The sequence below is a fragment of the Bufo bufo genome, chromosome 3 (assembly GCF_905171765.1).
Source record: "Bufo bufo chromosome 3, aBufBuf1.1, whole genome shotgun sequence".
Classification (NCBI taxonomy): Eukaryota; Metazoa; Chordata; class Amphibia; order Anura; family Bufonidae; genus Bufo; species Bufo bufo.
Window position 1 is genome coordinate 567314450 of NC_053391.1, and position 21757 is coordinate 567336206.

The 21757-nt window shown below is 43.7% G+C and overlaps 1 protein-coding gene across 1 annotated transcript in view; it reads right to left on the reverse strand.

Moving 5' to 3' along the window:
* GLS2 (glutaminase 2) overlaps positions 1 to 21757 on the reverse strand; it is a 109852-nt gene that overhangs the window by 35263 nt on the left and 52832 nt on the right. Inside the window, exons 7-12 of the mRNA XM_040425616.1 lie at positions 18454 to 18512; positions 14632 to 14664; positions 11733 to 11791; positions 9420 to 9486; positions 9024 to 9074; positions 5309 to 5485 (exon numbers count right to left, since the gene is read on the reverse strand). Coding sequence (XP_040281550.1) covers positions 5309 to 5485; positions 9024 to 9074; positions 9420 to 9486; positions 11733 to 11791; positions 14632 to 14664; positions 18454 to 18512 — 446 coding nt within the window. The remainder of the gene's footprint in view (positions 1 to 5308; positions 5486 to 9023; positions 9075 to 9419; positions 9487 to 11732; positions 11792 to 14631; positions 14665 to 18453; positions 18513 to 21757) is intronic.

Here is a 21757-nt window from a genome sequence, read left to right on the forward strand (position 1 = left end):
CAAAAGGTGTTATGGGGGATCTGTGGATGGCACTGTTGTGGGGGGATCTGTGGATGGCACTGTTATGGGGGGATCTGTGGATGGCACTGTTATGGGGGGGATCTGTGGATGGCACTGTTATGGGGGGATCTGTGGATGACACACTGTTGTGGGGGGGGCTCTGTGGATGACACACTGTTGTGGGGGGGGGCTCTGTGGATGACACACTGTTGTGGGGGGGGGCTCTGTGGATGACACACTGTTGTGGGGGGGGGGCTCTGTGGATGACACACTGTTGTGGGGGGATCTGTGGATGACACACTGTTGTGGGGGGATCTGTGGATGACACACTGTTGTGGGGGGATCTGTGGATGGCACACTGTTGTGGGGGGGCTCTGTGGATGACACTGTTATGGGGGATCTGTGGATGACACACTGTTGTGGGGGGGGGCTCTGTGGATGACACACTGTTGTGGGGGGGGGATCTGTGGATGACACACTGTTGTGGGGGGGGCTCTGTGGATGACACACTGTTGTGGGGGGGGGATCTGTGGATGACACACTGTTGTGGGGGGGCTCTGTGGATGACACACTGTTGTGGGGGGGGATCTGTGGATGACACACTGTTGTGGGGGGGGGATCTGTGGATGACACACTGTTGTGGGGGGGGATCTGTGGATGACACATATATAGCAGCATATATAGTGTCATCCACAGATCCCCCATAACAGTGTCCCTGTGAATGAATGATCCCCAATACACTGCGCATGCGCGAAAAAGACGACTTGGCGCAGGTGCAGTAGAGGTTAACAAAATGCAAACAAAAATAAAGGTTAACAAAATGCAAATATCTAGACCTCTTCAGCACCTCTGTGTTGTTTAATTCACAGTATTATGTCTATATCGTGGAAGATAGTTTTAAGGAAATGAAATAAAGATTTAAAATTGTATATTAGTCAGCAGTTCAAGCTAGACGGAATGCAAAACTATCTCCCACGATATAGACATAATACTGTCAAGTAAACGGAACACCGGCATCTGGTGTTGTAATGGCAGCGGGGCCCGGTGCAGTCACTGTATTCTATTACACCGGGCCCCGCTCACTGTAATACTAATATTCCGATGTGAACAACTTGAAATCCCCTGCGATCCTCTCCCTCTCCCTCTCTGTACTCACAACCTCAGTAGCAGGCCGGGCGGCAGCGCAACTCACTGACGTCACGCACCTGCTCCTCCCACTGTATGAATGAAGTAGGAGGAGCAGGCGCGTGACGTCAGTGAGTTGCGCTGCCGCCCGGCCTGCTACTGAGTTTTAGAGATGGGAAGTTCGGATCTTTTTCATGAATTGGATCTTCGGTTCACTTCCTGAGCCGGCAGAAGCAAGTGAACTGAAGATCAATGCGCATGCTCAGCTCATCGAATCTTCAGTTCACTTGCTGAGTCGGCTCTCAAGTGAACCGAAGGTCAGGAGGGACTTGCTCCTGGCAAACACAGCTCTGCTGCAGTGGAGCAGACTGATGTAATTACACTGTATAGTTATTGCAGGGATTTAGATAATGGTCTAAGAGTTTATTAGTTAAAAGAATCAAATGAGTCAGAGACGTGTCACCGAGTCCCTGCCAGGCTTCCTGCTCTGCTACATTGCTGCAAGCACCCTGCACACACACACAGCTCTGCTACATTGCTGCAAGCACCCTGTACACACACACAGCTCTGCTACATTTCTGCAAGCACCCTGTACACACACAGCCCTGCTACATTGCTGCAAGCACACTGTACACACACAGCTCTGCTACATTGCTGCAAGCACACTGTACACACACAGCTCTGCTACATTGCTGCAAGCACATTGTACACACACAGCTCTGCTACATGCAATACTATACCACCCCCCGACGGACTTGTCAGGAGACAGGGAGCCGCAGAGCAGGAAGTCTGGCGGCAAGGACTCGGTGACAGTCTGTGACTCATTCGATTCTTTTAACTAATAAACTCAGACGATTCTCTGAGTCCCTGCGACTCCCCCTGTGCTGTGAGTCAGTGCTGGACTGCTGGTTGCCTCTGATTGGTTGGAGGGCGGGGAGGGGCGGGGCTAGCTTCCACTGTCGGCTCCTATTACACTGCCTGCTGCTGCCTCTATGCTACTGAGGTTGTGAGTACAGAGAGGGAGAGGATCGCAGGGGATTTCAAGTTGTTCACATAGGAATATTACTATTACAGTGAGCGGGGCCCGGTGTTATGTTATTCTGGAGCGGGCCCCCATCCCGGCCGGGCCCTCGGACCATGTCCGAAGTGCCCGACCGGTCAGTCCGCCCCTGACTCCATGCAACACAGATGTACAGCAGTTCTCAGAAACAGTGGTTATACAACTAAATATTAGTTAAGTGAATCAAAGGAAAGCAAAAGCTTCAAACATTTTTCAGTTTATATAGTGAATGTTTGAGTTTGTAAAGAAGAATGCAAACACTGCTATTTTTTTGAACAGTCTAATATTCACTTTTCTTCAATTTCTTTAGAGGAACAACACAAATTTGATATATTTTTCTTCATGTTTTGATTTGGAATAGAATGTGTAGTGTTCCCAATGCATTTGTGTGTATGGAAATAGAAGCTATTAGAAGGATTTTGAGCTTTATTCACTTTTTTAAAAACACACTGCTATTATTTTGAACACAACTGTACATGGGCGCGGTGTAATGCTTAAATGGGGTTGTGCAGCCAGTACCTATTTATGACCTATCCTCAAGATAGATTATCAATATCTAATCAGTGGGGGTCGGACTCCCGAGACCTCAGACAATCAGCTGTTTGAAGTGGAGGCTGAGCGTCTCGCAGTGGTGGCGCAGTGTACATACAAATGCGCATCCCATTCAAGTTCAACAAGCACTTATAATTACACTGCACCTCCAAGACGACGCAGTGTGATCTTGAAGAGGAAGCAGTGCTCATATAAGCACCGCCTTCTCTTCAAACAGCTAAACGGCGGGGGTGCTGAGAGTCAAACCTCCGCCGATCTGATATTGATGACCTATCCTGAGGTCGCCAATATGTACTATGCACAACCCTATTAATTTCCCCTGTGGTTGTGCTGCAGGAAAATTCATTACTTACTGCCAATTTTCCTCATAGGTTACATCTGATTGCAATTTCCCAGCAGCGGGACACTTTGAGAGAATTTATCAAGAAGGTAATTTTTAAGCCACTGATATTCTTTGTGTCAGACTTTATTGCTTAGTGCTCCTTAGCAGGTCAACATAGGAAACTAATCTTGCTGCCTTTTCAGATCCGTGTTCACAAGGCCTGATGGGGGGTCAAATAAGTGTGTTTAAATCCCCCCAGCATGCAGCACGGGCATATGATGGGTCAATTACAAACAAGCTGATACGATATACATATACAATAAAAGAAACACTATAAAATGATGACAAGTCATTTCTATCATGCAATCCTAATTGTCCCAAAGCTTCAGTTCTAATTATCCAGTCTCATTACAGACTGAGTCAGTTTGGATAATTAGATCCTTTCCTCCCATTAATGTGATATGAAAACAGTATAGGTCATTACTTATGGGTATGCTGTGCATGTTTGCTGCTTTTTAACAGCTGAGCTGCACGGTCCCTTGGAAGTCCAGGATAATGATGATGATGATGATGTATAGTCTTGTGTACACGCAGTCTTACTCTTCGGGCCTCGCTGTAAGTATGTCTTTGGAGTGTGGGAGGAAACCGGAGAACCCGGAGGAAACCCACGCAAACACGGGGAGAACATACAAACTCCATGCAGATGTTGCCCTTGGTCGGATTCGAACCTAGGACCCCAGCGCTGCAAGGCAACAGTGCTAACCACTGAGCCACCGTGCTGCCCTAATCTGAAATCTACATCCCATCAGAGGTTCTGGCCGTGGCTTTGTCCACAATTTTGGCCTCGTGCACAGGGCAAAGCTGTGTGTATGGAGCCTACACTGACACCTGGGTCCCTATGGTTCCATGTGCTACCATAAACTATAAGCATTAAAATTAGATAACAGAGAAGTGAGCCCTAATATGGAGGGAGCTTGGAAATCCCATTTAAAGAGAACCTTTCACCACTCCCGACATGCCTGGTTTAAAAGGTCCATGCATTCCCCATGTAATAACAATTCTGGAGCATCTATTCTATGTCTCTATTCCTTTATTATTTCTACTAGAAGTTATGAATTAATTGCTAGCAGTTTGTAGTAAGGGTACAGAGGGGTGTTACCAGTTGGGGGGGGGGTGTACCTGCACAGTCTGAAAATGGAAGCACTGATTGGATAGAGTGAGTCTGTGCAGGTACACATCCCCAACTGGTTACCTCCCCTCTGTACCCTTACTGCAGACTGCTAGCGATTAATTTATAACTTCTAGTAGAAATAATAAAGTAACGTTACAACATACAGACATAAGAATAGATGCTCCAGAATTGTTATTAATTGGGGAGTGCACGAATCTATTAAAACAGGCATGTCAGGAGTGGCGACAGGTACTCTTTAAGTAATATTGAAAGGATGTGATCTATTATTTATGGGCTCTTAGCTCTCCACCAACATTTTCACTGTACGGATATCTGATATATGCTCTCCAGACATCAGGGCTGCCAAACCAATTACAATAAGAACACCCTGCTTATTATCTAACCAGATTCTTATATTTCCTATCATCCGCTGTTGAGGGAGGCCAAGATACAAATTAGATGGTCAGCCAGTCTGGCCCAAATTGGTAGGTTTGGTCGATATGCATCTAAGGCTACTTTCACACCAGCGTTTTGGTTTCAGTTTGTGAGATCCGTTTCAGGGCTCTCACAAGCGGTCCAAAACCGATCAGTTTTGCCCTAATGCATTTTGAATGGATAAGGATCCGCTCAGAATGCATCAGTTTGCCTCCGTTCCGCCTCCATTCTGCTCTGGAGGCGAATACCAAAACGCTGCTTGCAGCATTTTGGTGTCCGCCTGATAGGGCAATAGGGCAGCCTGTCTGCCTGACTATGTGGAGGCAAACTGACACTTTTCACTGACACAATGTGGCACAATAGAAAACAGATCCGTCCCCCATGGACTTTCAATGGTGTTCAAGACAGATCCGTCTTGGCTATGTTACAGATAATACAAACGGATCTGTTCTGAACGGATGCATGCGGTTGTATTATCTGAACGGAAGCGTTTGTGCAGATCCATGACGGACCAGCACCAAACGAGAGTGTGAAAGTAGCCTTATATTTATTATTCCTTATAAAATAACTAACCACAATTTACAGAACCATTTCATATATTACTTCAATACCTTTACTTTATATATGATAGCAGTGGACTCACATGAAAGGCGAATTGTCCAGAGAAGTCATACATTCCACAAGAATGCATTAGACTCAGAGTGTTTCTTACTGCTTCGGCGCTCAGGACCCGCTCTCCTGTGATGGGACAGATGCCACCATTAGCCAGAGTGGCAGCTATCACACTCCCCGACTGACATGTCACCTCAATGGAGCACAACTAGAAAGAGAAGAAATATATATTCAGGTGGTACCATAGGCAGAAAATAGATTTGTCATGAACTGCTGGGTTACTCCCCTCTCCTCTGCTGGCTGCATGTACTCGGGTAGCTTGTTCATGTCTGCCCTACAAATTCAACTCTACCATTCTGACTGCAATCCAAATTTCCCATGTTTGTCTATATGTTTTCTGCCTGAACTCTTCAGCAACACCCTGCTTCTTCACCGGATTCAGTTTTTGTTGAGTTTTTAGCACAATTGTGTTTTTTTTTTGTGCAGATGTTAAATCAATGTGTTTCAATTGTAAAAACTGTATAGGAAATTACCACATTGCAAAGCCATGACAATCAGTGTAAAAAAAAAAGTGTGAGGTTTTTTTTAAAGGTTTATTTAGTTGCATTTTTTTTTTTTACTATGTATGACAGAAATGTATAATTGCAGTCAAACACCAATACAGCAACATCATGCTTTCCCATTGGCTTCTATTTAAGACATGTTTACTATGGCAGTCACTGCTTGAGGAGTAATGTGTAGGTCACTATATTGTTCCTGGTTTCAGACCTATCTCTGTGTCCTTCTGGATTCTGTCTCTCACCACTAAGTTCCAAGTGTGCTTCTGCTTTTGATTCCTGGTCTCATCTAAGTTCCTGTGTCCCAGTACTCCACTATTACAAATTACAAACTCTACTCAAATATAATGACTATGACCATGGGATCAAGTAAACAAACAGACCAAAAGAAGCAGCGGGAAGCAGGTAAGTATGGATCTTTTAATAGCGAAGGCAGGCTGTGGCCATCAGTTGAAAAGATTGGTATTCCTGGACAATGCCTTCAAAGGGAATTTGTCACCAGCTTTTTTGTGGCCCTAGCTAAGGGCAGATTCCTATATCAAAACACTGGGTCACGTTTCTTAATGGCAGGGCTGGCTTTAGGGTGGGGGGGGGGGGGGGTTGAAAACTAGGCAATTGCCCAGAGCCCCCATTCTCTAAGGGGGCCCCTGCTTCAGTGCTGCTGTTCAGCTGAACGTCCCTGGAAGCGGACGGGTGGGCAGCTGAAAAGCTGCACCTTACAATGCAGTGTAAGGCCCCCTCCCTGTACACATAACACAAGTCATTACCACAGTGCTGCTCTCCAAACTGACAGCTCCGGACACCAGCAACACTCCTCTACTTGAGCTGTAGGACCTGCCATGACGTCACCTGCAGGAGGGCGATGAAGGACCTGTGATGAACTCACCATCATGTGACCAGAACAGGAGGCGGAGCTAAGCAGTGCAGTAAAGTAATGAAGAAGAAGACCAGTGATGCATGGGAAGAAGTGAAGGAGTCAATGTAAGTGCCAGGGAAGTGCTGGGAGTTGTAGTCCTCTCCTCTTATACCTTCTTTTATGTAATATCAGAGTACGTTACAAAAGGAGGTAAAACAGGAGATGACTACAACTCTCAGCATGTCCAGGCCATTATTATGTTAGATCAGGGTACATTAAAACACCTTGGATATGCTGGAAGTTCTAGTCCTCTCCTCTTATACTTCCTTTTATAATGTACTCTGATATTGCATAATAACGGCTTGGACGTGCTGGGAGTTGTAGTCCCATCCTCTTATACGTCCCCCTGTAATGTCCTCTGATATCAAATAATAATGGCTTAGACATGCTAGAAGTTATAGTCCTCTCCTGTTATACCTCCTGCGGCAATGTGCTCTGAATTAGGGCCAGGACGATGGATAGGTGAGGGTAGTCACCCGCCTAGGGCGCCACTTCGCTACCCATAAAGGGGGGCGCATTTATGGCCACATGTGTGGCCATCCAACTTCTCAGGCCGCTAGGCCTCAAGCCTGTTAGGCATTAGAACAGCGCAAGAAGCCGCAATGACATCAATGGGACCTCCTGCACTGGGTCTCGCGTGACATGATCGCGTGAGAGCCCAAGCAGGAGCGGTTATATCATTGGGACCGCATGCATCAGGACACAGCAACACAAGCCACAGATAACACTGAGAGTGAGGTTTTTTGTTTGTTTGTTTTTTTATACTAAACATCCGCACTGCTGGGGGCATCAAGGAAGGGGGGGAAGCATATCATTATATATACCTGGCACTACTGGGGAGGAATGGAGGAGCATTATATACTGGCACTACGGGGTACATATATATACACTGGCACTATGGGGGGAGCATTATATATTGGAACTAGTGGGGAGCACTACAGGGGGGACATTAGAGCCACTGGGAGCATTATGGTTATATTATTACTACTAGGGTACTGTAGGGGCACCCGGCACCCCTGCCGATCAGCTGTTTGAGGAGACGGCGTGCTTTTTGCGCACGTGTCGTCTCTTTTCTCTCTTTCTGCTCACTGCTGTATGTCTATGGGACAGCAGCAGTGGACAGCACACGCCATCTGCCCAAACAGCTGATCGGCGGGGGTGTCAGGTGTTGGACGTCGGATTGTGTTTTTAGCACATTACTACAAGATTTGGGGCCCCACTTTTGATTTTGCCCAGGGCCACATTTGGTTTAAAACCGGCCCTGCTTAATGGATACAGCTGTTTTGCTAAATTCCTGTTCTGAACAGGTCCAGTGCATGCCAATGAGTCAGGATGTTCATGAGCTCCAGTCTTTTCCTGCCGACCTGCTGCTTATTGCAGCAGGAGGAAAGCTGACAATCAGAGGCAGAGGCATGGAGAGCCGGGAGCTCATGAATATGAGGACTCAGGGACACGCGTCGGAGCCGTTAGAACTTAGGACATTCCCTTTAAGTCAATAAAGTAACATTGCAATAATGTACAGGTCAGGGAATACGAACAAAGCGATAAAGTCCTAATAACTTCTTAAAAACCTTAGAATGACTGTACTTTCACAAACTTTCATTTAATAGAGAATGGTGTAACTATCAAATTTTTAAATGACTTCATTGAAAAAATATGCCTGCATCCAACTGGAAAAAAAAAAACGCTGTAAAATCATGGCCACTAGGAATCTCACTTCCACCTAATTTGCAGTCCACTGCCTGATGTCAGGCAAGATCTGTCCATGGTAACAGAGACTCAGAAGACAGCAGAGAGAAGTGGCTGTGTGTCAGAGCTAGCTGAGATTCTGAGCCTGATAAAATAACTGCTTCTACACAGCTTTTGAAGATTATAGGAGCCTCCTGTGTGTCTGTAAGTGTGATTTCCCCTCCTTATCTGTTCTGTGAGCTCCAAAGCTACAAAACAAACTGTGGGAAGTAAGGAAAAGGACATCACAGTAGTACAGTGCTGGCAGATTCCACAGAAAGGAGATATCCCCTGCTTCTGAGAGAAATGCATCTAGCTGTGCAGCTGAAACAGGGAATAATATGGCTAAAAAAAACATTAGGGAAGCCCAAACATGACTGTTCCTTCACAGAAGCACAACCATTATGCAAACTTTTTTTTCCAACTCAGGTACGCTTAAACAAATACTTCTAAATTCTTGAACAAAGATTTACAATAATCTGAACTACAGCTTATTTATGAATTGTGCCAACCACAGACCACTGATTTAGATAACGTTTTCTTACCTGGAAGTAAAGATCCAGAGCAGATGCCATGTCAGTTCCTGCTGGAAAACACTGAAATGGCAGAATAATGTGAGAAACTAATATGTGCAAAAATGGAGATGAAATGCTAACAGTCACCTCTGTTAGTTTTTAAACATTTTGCAGTAAAGGAGTCTTCATGTGATAAACATTGATGGCATATCAAATATCTATCACTAATTTCTCGTGACCATGGCCTCTTAGGTACTATGTTGGAAATCGCATTTAGGTGACATCAATGTTAGAAAATTCTATACGTTTCTTTTACACAATAAATAAGCATTATTTGCTTTGACTTGATTTGTGTAACAGACTTATGTTAATTTTTATGAATTTACAATATTTAAAGTAAACCACGACTAGAATGAGAATTTTTACCTTTTTCTCTTTGAGGTAATATCCAATCGCATAGTTCCGGTCACCAGTCTCCTTTTCTGATTGAAAGCTGCAGAACATAGAACACATTTTGGCAGCCTGTTTTCCCTTTACATACAATGCTGTGATGAAGGTTTCAGCTTTTGAGCTGAAATGTCTCCTTATACTGTACATAGCCTTGTTGGATAGACAGATATATACGCTGAATGCTGCATGTATCTGTATGGATGCTCTGCAGTCTGTCACTGTTGAACTGTCTAAAATTGACCCTGCCATGCAGTTTGTGTCATCATGCTAGTAAAAGGGGCTCTATAAAGAAATACCTAAAAGTCTTTTAAGGCTGTATGGGGGGCATAAACGAGTAATAAAGGAAGAGATAAGTATACTTAATGGCTTATTTACACGTCAATGATCCATGTGGTCTCCTGTCCCTGTTCTCTCTGGACAGAACACAGAACCATTAAACTCTAAACTCTGGAAAATTTCAGGAATACTAGGTCAGGAGATTTACCAGAATCTGCCTTTTCCACATGTAGCTATCAGCCCGGAGATGTTACATGTCAGGCGCGTTTTCACTACAGAGGAAATGTTCTGGGTGCCTAGGCTTGGGGTCGGTACTTCAACACCCTCACTATGATTTTGCAGAACATTCACTGCTATGTTCACACACGTTCCCATTCAGACAAAACCTGGATTTAGTACTAGGGTGCTGGGGAGAAAAAGTCTGGGTATAGCCCAGGACAGATATTGCATTCACACTTACAGATCCTGTGGGTATACGCCAAAAAATATCTGTGTTACCCTGTAAGTGTGAATGGGGATATGTGTGTTCAGACGCCCATTTTCTTTCTGCAGACAGTTTGTCTGCAGGAACAACACGGGAGCTTGCACTATATCCTCTATTTTGCAGACAAAGCGCCATTTCTGTTCAAGGAGTTTGTTAAACCCATGGGCAGCCTGCAGATAACACTCTTGTGTGGTCCATTTTTCATGGATCCATTGCAAAGAAAAGTGCTAAAAAGTTGGTAAGGCTACACACCAGCGTTTAAAAGGGAACCTGACCTCACTAAGGGCAGCATAAATTTGTGACAGAAATGCTGATTTCAGCGGTGTGTCACTCTTGAGCTAAAAGTAAATGGTTGCCGAGAACCAGCATCATAACCATTGCAGCCAGGGCCTGGAAAAGAGTCAAATCTACCTGAGAAGAGTCCTGGTTATTCCTAATCTCCTGCTCTCTCATCCATCTGCTGATGATTGGCAGTTCTCTCCTAGAGAGAATGGGAGAAAACTAGGTAGAAGACTGTCAGTCATCAGCAGGTGGGCAGGAGAGCAGGAATTCATGAATAACCAGGACTCTTCTCAGATGGCCGGGACTCTTTTCCAGGCCCAGTCTGCAATGATTGTGATGTTGGTTCTCAGCAACCACTTACTTTTAACTTATCAATGACAGACCGCTGAAATCGGCTCCCCTGTCTCTACTTTATGCTGCCGTTAGTATGGGCAGCATAAAGTTGATGACAGGATCCCTTTAAGCTTTCCGGTATTGAGATCCAGCAGAGGATCTCAATACCAGAGAAAAACGCTTCAGTTTTGTGCCCATTCCTTGTCAATGGGGACAAAACTGAACTGAACAGAACGGAATGCTCCAAAATGCATTCCATTCCGTTTGGTTGTGTTCCCATACCGGAGAGCAAACCGCAGCAAGCTCAGACACAATAGAAAACTGATCCGTCCCCCAATGACTTTCAATGGTGTCGGATCAGGCAAAAACGCAAGTGTGAAAGTAGCCTAAAAAAAATAAAAATTTACAGTTTTTTCCAGATGCAAAAAAAAATAAATAAAGGATCAACCACAGTGAAAAAAAGGTAAGACACATCATGAACTTGGACCTTTGCGGATGCAAAATGGTCTGAGTTTTTGCAGGAGATGGGCTGTCATTATAAGGGGCAGCATGAGACAACTGTTCAGCACATATTCTACATCACCTGTAAAACACAGCGCTATGGAATAAGGCCCTTTAGTGACCATTGTAAAAAAGCCATGTTGGCATTCATTAAAGGGTTAAGAAACTTATCAGGATGGAGTTTTGGACCAAAAAAATTACATGGTATAACAAGTTGTCTTTTACTTTGAGATGAATAATACATACATACTCTCAAACACACAAAGGCACACAAATATACATAGATAAGAAAAAAAACAATATGGCAATGTGTATGTGTAAGACTGGAAGAGTTGTGGCAGGATAATTACACTAGGACATGCGAGCCCTCGACACTTGACCGGCGCCCAGACTGATACATCAGTTGTCCTTACGTTGCATTGCTGAAGCCAATGAATTCGTTTCCTGACATCCTTTTCAAAAACTGCATGACCTTGAGAACAGGAAGAAAGACAATCTGTAAAAGTATCCTGAGACAATTCGGGATGCTTATTACGGTTTAGGTTACTTAGGAGTTTGATTGACTTTGAGATGATTTCAGGTATTATCTGTAGATTCACCTCTGTTTATGGAACACTGGACTAAACTGAGGAGACTGTCCATGAAAATGGTGTTCACCTTGGTGTTCTCTGCATCATGCACCACCTCAGCCCCTGCACTGGGCATAAGGCCCCATTCACACAACTGTATATTTGCTCTGCATCCGATCCTCATTTCTGGCGGATTGGAGGCCGACCCATTCATTTCAATGGGGCCGCAAAAAATGTGGACAGGACACAGTGTGCTGTCCACATCCGCATGTCCGTTCCACAGCTCAGCAAAAAAAGAACGTGTCCTACAACGAGTCCGCCAAAAAAACTGATGTAACACGGACGTCATCAATATTTTTTGTAGACCGCAAAATACATACGGTTGTGTAAATGCACCCTAACACTGTGTAAATGTTTCCCTCTTCCTTCACGGAAGGCATCTGCATTTGGGGTTCCATTCTGTATGCAGGAGCTCTATTCTTGCTTTAAAGAGTACCTGTCGCCACTCCTGACATGCCTGTTTTAATAGCTTCCTGCATCCCCCATGTAATAACAATTCTGGAGCATCTATTCGTATGGCTATATGTTGTGCCATTCCTTTATTATTTCAACTAGAAGTTATGAGTGGACTGCTAGCAGTCTGCAGTAAGGGTACAGAGGGGAGGTAACCAGTTGGGGCTGTGTGCCTGCACAGACTCACTCTATCCAATCAGCGCTGCCATTTTTTTACAAACCCCCCCCCCCCCACACTCCAAGTGGTTACCACCCCTTTTTACCTTTACTGCAGACTGCTAGCAATTCATTCATGACTTCTAGTAGAAATAATAAAGTAATTGTACAACATAAAGACATAAGAGTAGATGCTCCAGAATTGTTATAACATGAGGAATGTCAGGAGTGGTGAAGGGTCCTCTTTAAAAAAAAAAAAAAAAATATCGGAATCTCTGTCTTATTCATTTGAATGACGAATCCATCACAATGTTGTGGCTTCCTTTATGAACAGAAGACATCATGCGGATATCAACAGAACCTAAAGAAGCACTTCTCATGCCACGGGAGGCCTACCATGTGCTCATGGTCTGGCCAATCGATACATACTGTTCACCCCTGAATTAGGAATTCCATTTTCATCACAGGACCAGAAAAATGAAATTCCAGCTGTGATGGATCTGTCACAAAGCAGACACCAGTGGAGCCTCTTATTTTACAAAAAAAATAGCGCTGCATGCTGCACAATTTTTCCAGCAAATATGAGGAAATCTGCATTGTGTCAAGAATAGTGACGTGCAGCAGGTAACTGGCTACTGTCAACCTTTGTGTTTTAATAGCGCTGAGCTGTGAACTGTCTCCTTCAAGAAGACTGGGTCCTGTAAGGACAGGTTTACACGTCTTGTAATCTAATGGCTGGGACATTCATCTTCTCCTTGTATGGAGATGTTTCATATATTACTCTTCAGACTTTTAACTAGTGAGTGCAAGAAGCAAGAAAAATACCACAACCATAGAGAACCTATTGCACACTAGACACATGCAGTAAGAATAGAGAAAACCAGCTTCAATAGTAATGTATAGACCCCATACCTGCTAACTATCCCGATTTGGAGTGGAGTTTACAGATTAAGGCTACATGCACACGACGGAATCCGTTTTTTTGGAGGATCCGTTTTTTTCCACAGATCCCTTCTAATAAATGCCTATCCTTGTCCGCAGATGTGAAAAAGTAGGACATGCACTATTTTTTTTGCTGAAGGGAAACACGGACAACGGACGCGGAACACAAACGGATAAACTATCAGCATTTTTTTGCGGACCCATTGAAATGAATGGGTCCCTACCCTATCCGCAAAAAAAACGGAACGGAGGCCGAGAAAAACAACTTGTGTGCATGAGGCCTAACTATTGTAAAAGTGTATATTTATGAATGTGGACAGGATTACCTAATCATTGGAAGATGGGCAGGAGCCCAGAGGGGAGCTGGACGGTGGTTACTTCTCCCTGAGTTGTGCATAAAAACTGATTCCGACTAGTGTTAAAGGGATCATCCAATGATTAATGTAAAAAATGAAAATCAGAAATGATATAGTACATGACATTTTCTTTCTAACAAATCAAGAACTAGCCTGTACCTCACATGGATTCAGAGCTCCCCATTCATTGCTCTGCTAGATATATTTCAAGCTGACAGCTCGGGGGTGTGCCTTTTCTCAGAGGGCATGTCTTTTTTTTTCAGGGTGGGTGTCCTTTCTGCTTTAGCATTCTCCCTGTAACTGTCACGGGGAGAGAGCTGGAAGCAGTAGATACAGGTGGTAGTTGAAGAATGGAACTGAGCATGTGTGTCCACGTCAGCAAAGTGGACAGATAAGTAAGGAAAAGAACAAGCAGCAGGTGATGCTGTATTTAGTGAAGTCAGTATTATTATTATTTTTATTACAATAGAATTCAGCTCCAAAAAATATAGAACATTTTTCATAGGTCAACCCCTTTAAAGCGGTCTTCTCTAAAACACAGCAGTGCGATTGTGGGATCTGTCACTAATTAATGCTGCACATTGTTATATTGGTGATGGTGTCCTTTAAGATAATTCAGACAGGATAAACTGGGGTGATTTGAGTAGTGAGAATATACCAGTCATTAATGGATACGTCTTATGTGGGAATCATACGTTAAAAATGCTTGTAGAAACCTGTAACTGTAGCAAACTTCAAAGTAGACTTATTATAGAAAATGATGAAAAGATACTTACATAATCAAACTTCTCTGCCTTGTTAGCCTCTTGCTAAATAAAACAATAAAAATACATTATCAAAGCAGAATGTCAAGTCAGCATTACCTTCACTAAAAAGGATCTGTCACTACAGTGTTATTTTATTTTTTTTATTTTGGCGGCCTATTTTCTTCCAGTAGCACACATTGCAGCTGTCCAGAATTGTATCTATGTACAGTGATCCCTCAAGATACAATATTAATTGGTTCCAGCAGGACTCTTGTTTGTTGAAACCATTGTAAGTTGAGTAATCGGTTCCAAAGTCCCAAAATGTCATCCAAGATAACAGAAAATGAAGATTTAAGAAAAATAAGCAGATAACTAAGACAGATAAAACAAGTCCTTACATAAAACAGTCAGGAATTGCTGCTAACTAGTAACTAATAAAGCTATTTTACCAGAGAAGTGGCCTTGATTGGTTGGATCTGAGTCTGAGACCTTGTATGTCGAGTCTGGTTTCAACTTATGATTTGCCAGAAAAGCCGATTGTATGTTGAAAATATTGTATCCTGAGGCCGTTATATTTTGAGGGATCACTGTAGCTTTACAAAATGTCTTCCGATGAACATCATGAGAAGTTCCACCTTTATTCAACCCTCCTAGAATATAGAACTCAGCATCTAATTGGTCACTCTGGGCAATGTAAGGACGGCATCACTGATGACATGTGAACTACTGGATGGGAGCTTTGGATGGGAAAACTGTGCTTCCCCAGAACATGCAGTTTTAGCTATGTACTGCGCATGTACAGAGGCAATCTCCAAATTGGAAACAAGTTCCCTACTGAGCATGCCTGATAATCTTGGACTTATCTGCGCCATGCAGAGAAATTATGGAATGACATAGGAAGTTGAACATGGCTTGTTGGCCAAGATCCAGCAGAACAGTGAGGAGGGCAGTGTAGGATGGATGAGTTGGAAGCCTCAAGATGGGCAGGATTAGAGTGTGGCTAATGTTTGGAGTGGGCACAGCTAGTGAGGGTAGGGTTGGGAAGCTGTATGCTTGCTGGGTTTGGAGGGGAGCACTCACTGGAAGTAGCCTAACCCATAAGTTCAGCATGTAAACAATCAGCATCACAATCTGGACCTCAAGGTCAGTAAGAAGCCAACAACAAAAAGGTGTATGTGCAGTACATAGCTAAAACTGCACATGTGCTGGGGAAGCAAAGCTTACCCATCCAAAGCTCCCAACCGCTAGCAATTCATATGATGTCAGTCAGGATGCGCAAACATTGCCTGGACCAGCCAATCAGCTGCTGAATTCTGTGTTCTGAGAGGGCTGAATAAAGGAAGAACCTCTCATGTTGGTAATCAGAAAACATTCTAAGCTATTATAAGAACAGAGGGACAATGGTCTCGGAGAATCCCTTTAATGATAAATTATATATTATATACTGTATATAATACATCCCAGCTCTCAGCTGCAGACATTTAACATAATGTTTATTCTGGTGTGAGCAGTATACCAATATAAACTGCTTAAAGGGGTTTTGCCATCACAGACAATGGGGTTATATTGCTAGGATATGCCCCTATTGTCTGATAGGTGCAGGTCCCACCTCTGGGACCCTCACCTACACAGAGAACGGAGCGGGAAAAGTAGTGGAGGGCACACTGCGCATGCGCAGCCGACCTCCATTCATTTCTATGGGGCCGCCAAAAATAGCCGAGCATGCGCGCACCGCATGTATGGGAGCAGCGCTTGGTGGCGGCCGGACACAGGTGGTACCCACACCCATCAGACAATGGGGTCATATCCTAGCAATATGCCCCTATTGTCTGTGATAAGAATACCCCTTTAAATCCAGTGGCGAATTACAATAGGGCCATTTGGGTCGGCAGCCCTGGGCCCGACATCTCGGTGGGGCCCAACTTGGTCTCGAACACTCACAATGAATTCAGCAGCACTGAACGCTGTACTGTTCCTCTAAGCTGTGCAGCCGCACAGCTTCTGTTGAATGCCCCCACTCAGCTGCTGACAGTCTCCTCCATTTTGCCGCACTGCTGTGTCCTAGCCGGGAGGGGGCCTGAGTTGGGTAGACAGCCCTGGGCCTATGATGCAATTAATCCGCCCCTGCTTAAATATCTAGTTAATACTAGTATACAACAAATTTAAATACCGTATATGCACAAATTGCAAACATTATATTGGGCATTTGATAAGACTTAGTCTTAATCAGAAGTGCACTGTAATTTGCACACAATTTCTAGCATACAATATGGTCATTCTCTTGGATTGTGGAAGCCCCACTTTCTTTTTGAAACTGACAAGAGCAGTGTCAAAATGGAAAGAAAAAAAAAGTCGCATTCTTTAGCAAAAGTACTATGCTTCAAAACTTGTGACTTTTCAGACTCCAAAAAAACTGGTGCAAGTGTCATAATAAATTCTCCCCAATGTGTTTACTTAGGTTCTATGGGCAATGGTGCAATAACATTTGCACACATTTTGAAGGTTTGAGCATACCTCCCAACTTTTTGGACGGTCAAAGAGGGACACCTATTGTTCATTGTGTGAAAGTTCATTTTTCCTACATATTTATACACTTTAAGACTGGGTTCACACAGGCGTTGCGGGAAAATGTGCGGGTGCGTTGCGGGAACACCCGCGATTTTTCCGCGCGAGTGCAAAACATTGTAATGCGTTTTGCACGCGTGTGAGAAAAATCGTGCATGTTTGGTACCCAAACCCGAACTTCTTCACAGAAGTTCGGGCTTGGGTTAGCTGTTCTGTAGATTGTATTATTTTCCCTTATAACATTGTTATAAGGGAAAAATAATAGCATTCTGAATACAGAATGCAAAGTAAAATAGGGCTGGAGGGGTTAAAAAATAAATAAAAAATAATTTAACTCACCTTAGTCCACTTGATCGCGTAGCCGGCATCTCCTTCTGTCTCCTTTGTTGAATAGGACCTGTGGTGAGCATTAAGTACAGTTACAGGACCTTTGATGACGTCACTCCGGTCATCACATGATCCATCACCATGGTAAAAGATCATGTGACGCACCATGTGATGACCGGAGTGACGTCATCAAAGGTCCTGTAACTGTACTTAATGCTCACCACAGGTCCTATTCAACAAAGGAGACAGAAGGAGATGCCGGGCTATGCGATCAAGTGGACTAAGGTGAGTTAAATTATTATTTATTTATTTTTTAACCCCTCCAGCGCTGTTTTACTATGCATTCTGTATTCAGAATGCTATTATTTTCCCTTATAACCATGTTATAAGGGAAAATAATAAAATGATTGGGTCTCCATCCTGATAGTCTCCTAGCAACCGTGCATGAAAATCGCACCGCATCCGCACTTGCTTGCGGATGCTTGCGATTTTCACGCAACCCCATTCACTTCTATGGGGCCTGCGTTGCATGCTCATCTGAACAGCCCCATAGAAATGAATGGGTCAGGATTCAGTGCGGGTGCAATACGTTCAACTAACGCATTGCACCCGCGCGGAAATCTCGCCTGTGTGAGCGCAGCCTAATAGTTTTCTTAGCGCACAATATCTAAAAAATTATCTGAATATAGAAATTTCCAAAACCAAAATTGCATCAAATAATGAAATATGCAAGGTCGGGTCTAATATATAGATGGGAACCAGACAAATACTTTCTGGATCAATATTGTAAATTGAGCAATGCAAATCTATACTTCAGATCAAAAAGAGGGACATTAAAGGTGCAATGAGGGACAGAGGTCCAAAAGAGGGACGCTTGGGAGGTCTGGTTTGAGGTATATTTCAGTATGGCTCTCTCCTGACTAATATACCCAGTTTTGTAAGAAAAGGTTCCATACTCACTTTAATCAATGAACAACTGACAATCGCTCCTGCATTCACCATGGGGTTGTGTGGCTTTTCTAATAAAAAAATAAAAATACATATAGTATACACATCAGTTGCTGGTTACTAATAAATGAAAGGTCAAGCCATCTTAAAGGGGTTGTCCGGGCTTTAATATCGATGACCTATTCTCAGGATAGGTCATCAATATTAGATTGGCGGGGGTCCGACACCTTGTTTTTCCCCAATTTTCACATCATTGCTGATTTTTTTTACTTTTTTTTTTACTGTCATTTTGCACAGTTTTTTTTTTTTTTTTTTTTTTAGTAAATGCCACCTCCAGATGTTAGGCTACTTTCACACTTGCGTTCGGGTGTCCGCTTGTGAGCTCCGTTTGAAGGGGCTCACAAGCGGCCCCGAACGCATCTGTACTGCCCTAATGTAAGGCACAAAAATGAATGACAGTAAAACACGTTGGGGCAGATTTACTAAACCTGTAGATGGAGTAAACTCAGACAGGTTTTTTAGACCTGCACCAGATTTATCAGGGGCTCAGGCTGGATGATAAATGTGGTGCAAGGATAGACACTTTGGGAGAAATTAATTATTCCCCTTATGCCGGTTTTCTACCGGATTTGCAACTTTTCAAGTCGCAATTAGCATTTTCTACCATGATGCCATGATGTGAGCGGGGCCATTGGACCTGGCATATTCATCATTTACACACAGACTGCAGGAGGAGGCATGTACTTAATGATGAGAACTGCGCCTTGTCATAAATTACATGCTTTCTCCGTCAGCGCAGGCAACTCAAACTAGGCCAACTGATAGTTGGTATAAAGGCCGAATTTTGCACCAGTTTTGTGCTGGAGTTTTGGCACTAAATGTAGCATATTAGGCCACAGCACATTCTTAGGCTACTTTCACACTTGCGTTTTTCTTTTCCGGCATAGAGTTCCGTCACAGGGGCTCTATACCGGAAAATAACTGATCAGGCATATCCCCATGCACTCTGAATGGAGAGTAATCCGTTCAGTTTGCATCAGGATGTCTTCAGTTCAGTCGTTTTGACTGATCAGGCAAAAGAGAAAACCGTAGCATGCTACGGTTTTATCTCCGGCGAAAAAAACTGAAGACTTGCCTGAATGCCGGATCCGGCATTTTTTTCCATAGGAATGTATTAGTGCCGGATCCGGCATTCAAAATACCGGAATGCCGGATCCGTCCTTCCGGTCTGCGCATGCGCAGACCTTTAAAAATGAAAAAAAAAAAAAAAACGGATCCGTTTTGCCTGATGACACCGGAAAAACGGATCCGGTATTGCAATGCATTTTTCTGACTGATCAGGCATTTTTCTGACTGATCAGGATCCTGATCAGTCTGAAAAATGCCTGATCAGTCAGAAAAAATGACATCCGTTTGCATACAGTTTGCCTGATCAGGCAGTCAGTTCAGGCAACGGAACTGCCTGCCGGAATCAAACAACGCAAGTGTGAAAGTACCCTTACATAGCATAGAAACATAGAATGTGTCGGCAGATAAGAACCATTTGGCCCATCTAGTCTGCCCAATATACTGAGTACTATGGATAGCCCCTGGCCCTATCTTATATGAAGGATGGCCTTATTCCTATCCCATGCATGCTTAAACTCCTTCACTGTATTTGCAGCTACCACTTCTGCAGGAAGGCTATTCCATGCATCCACTACTCTCTCAGTAAAGTAATACTTCCTGATATTACTTTTAAACCTTTGCCCCTCTAATTTAAAACTATGTCCTCTTGTGGTAGTTTTTCTTCTTTTAAATATTCTCTCCTCTTTTACCTTGTTGATTCCCTTTATGTATTTAAAAGTTTCTATCATATCCCCTCTGTCTCGTCTTTCTTCCAAGCTATACATATTAAGGTCCTTTAACCTTTCCTGGTAAGTTTTATCCTGCAATCCATGTAGCAGTTTAGTAGCTCTTCTCTGAACTCTCTCCAAAGAGCCATTCGCCATCTCTGATAAACCAACACCCCTTGTCAGACAAGGCACAGATAATTAGTCTAAACAAAGATGCACCAAATTGTGCCAAATGGATAATCTAGGTTTACTGCCATTAGTAAATGTGGCCCTCTATTTGTTAAAAAAACAAAACATAAAAATGCCATTAAAAACCATAAGAAATCACATGTAACATTAAAAATATGCTGCCAGTTTTTCAAGCGTTTTCTTTTTACTTTAATGTCAAACGAAATTTATGTATGAAAGAGACCTTAAAAAATTCAGTATACAGAAAAATTTAATCATCAAAAGTGAAGAAACACGGCACTACACAAAAAGCATGTTTTTATTGGGTTTCAAACTTCCCATAGACTTACAGCTAACATCTGGAAATGGTGTTTTATTATTTTTTTATACTAAAAACAGCGAAAAATGCCAGTTAAGAAACGGGGGGCAAAAAAACTAATAAAACATTGCAAAAACACAGCCTTAGGGTGCATTCACACGACCATAAGTGTTTTGCACATCCGCAAAACACCGATACTGACTGGGTGCGTTCCGCATTTTGCGGACCGCACATGGGTAGCGCTGTATGGAAAATGCCTATTCTTGTCCGCAATTGTGGACAAGAATAGGACATGCTCTATATTGGCACAGAACGGAACTACGGATGCGCAGAGCACACTGTGTCCTGTCCGCATCTTTTGAGGCTCCATTGAAATGAATGGGTCCGCAACAGTTCTGACGACAGACGCTAGGCTCCGCTCCTCCTCCTTCTGCTCGCTCACCAGCCCGTCTCTGCCGCTGCCACGATGCTATTGTGGACGCCGATACCTTAGACGCCTGGACCGTGACCACCTCTCTTCCTCTCCTGCTTGTCTGCTGGCCTGCCGCTGCTGGACGTTGGTCAGATGTCGACATCTTGATGCCCTGGGGGGTGAGATTCCTCTGTGTGAGGAGCGGCGCTGCTGTTGTTCCTATGAGCGGATGTGAGGTTGGGAGCCGGAGTCCTGGTTTGATGTGCGGAGAGGGCAAACGCCTGTGAAGACATCTTTGCGCTGTTTGATGCCTGGGTGCCAATGAGAGACGGTTCAGAGGAGAGGAATTGAGGGTTTTTTTCCTGGACAGTGGGATTCGTCTCACAGTAGGGAAGCCGTGATATAATCGTAGACGAGAGGTACGAGAGGGGATGGGAGTTGGAGATTTGAATATCCAGGCTGTGTGGACATTTTGCAGCTTTGATATATTTGAGGGGGCTGTTAGCCCCTTGCTGAATGAAAGTGAGGGAAAGGAAGGAGAAACAATAGGGGGTGAAGATATATAGTAGTGTTGAGCGCGAA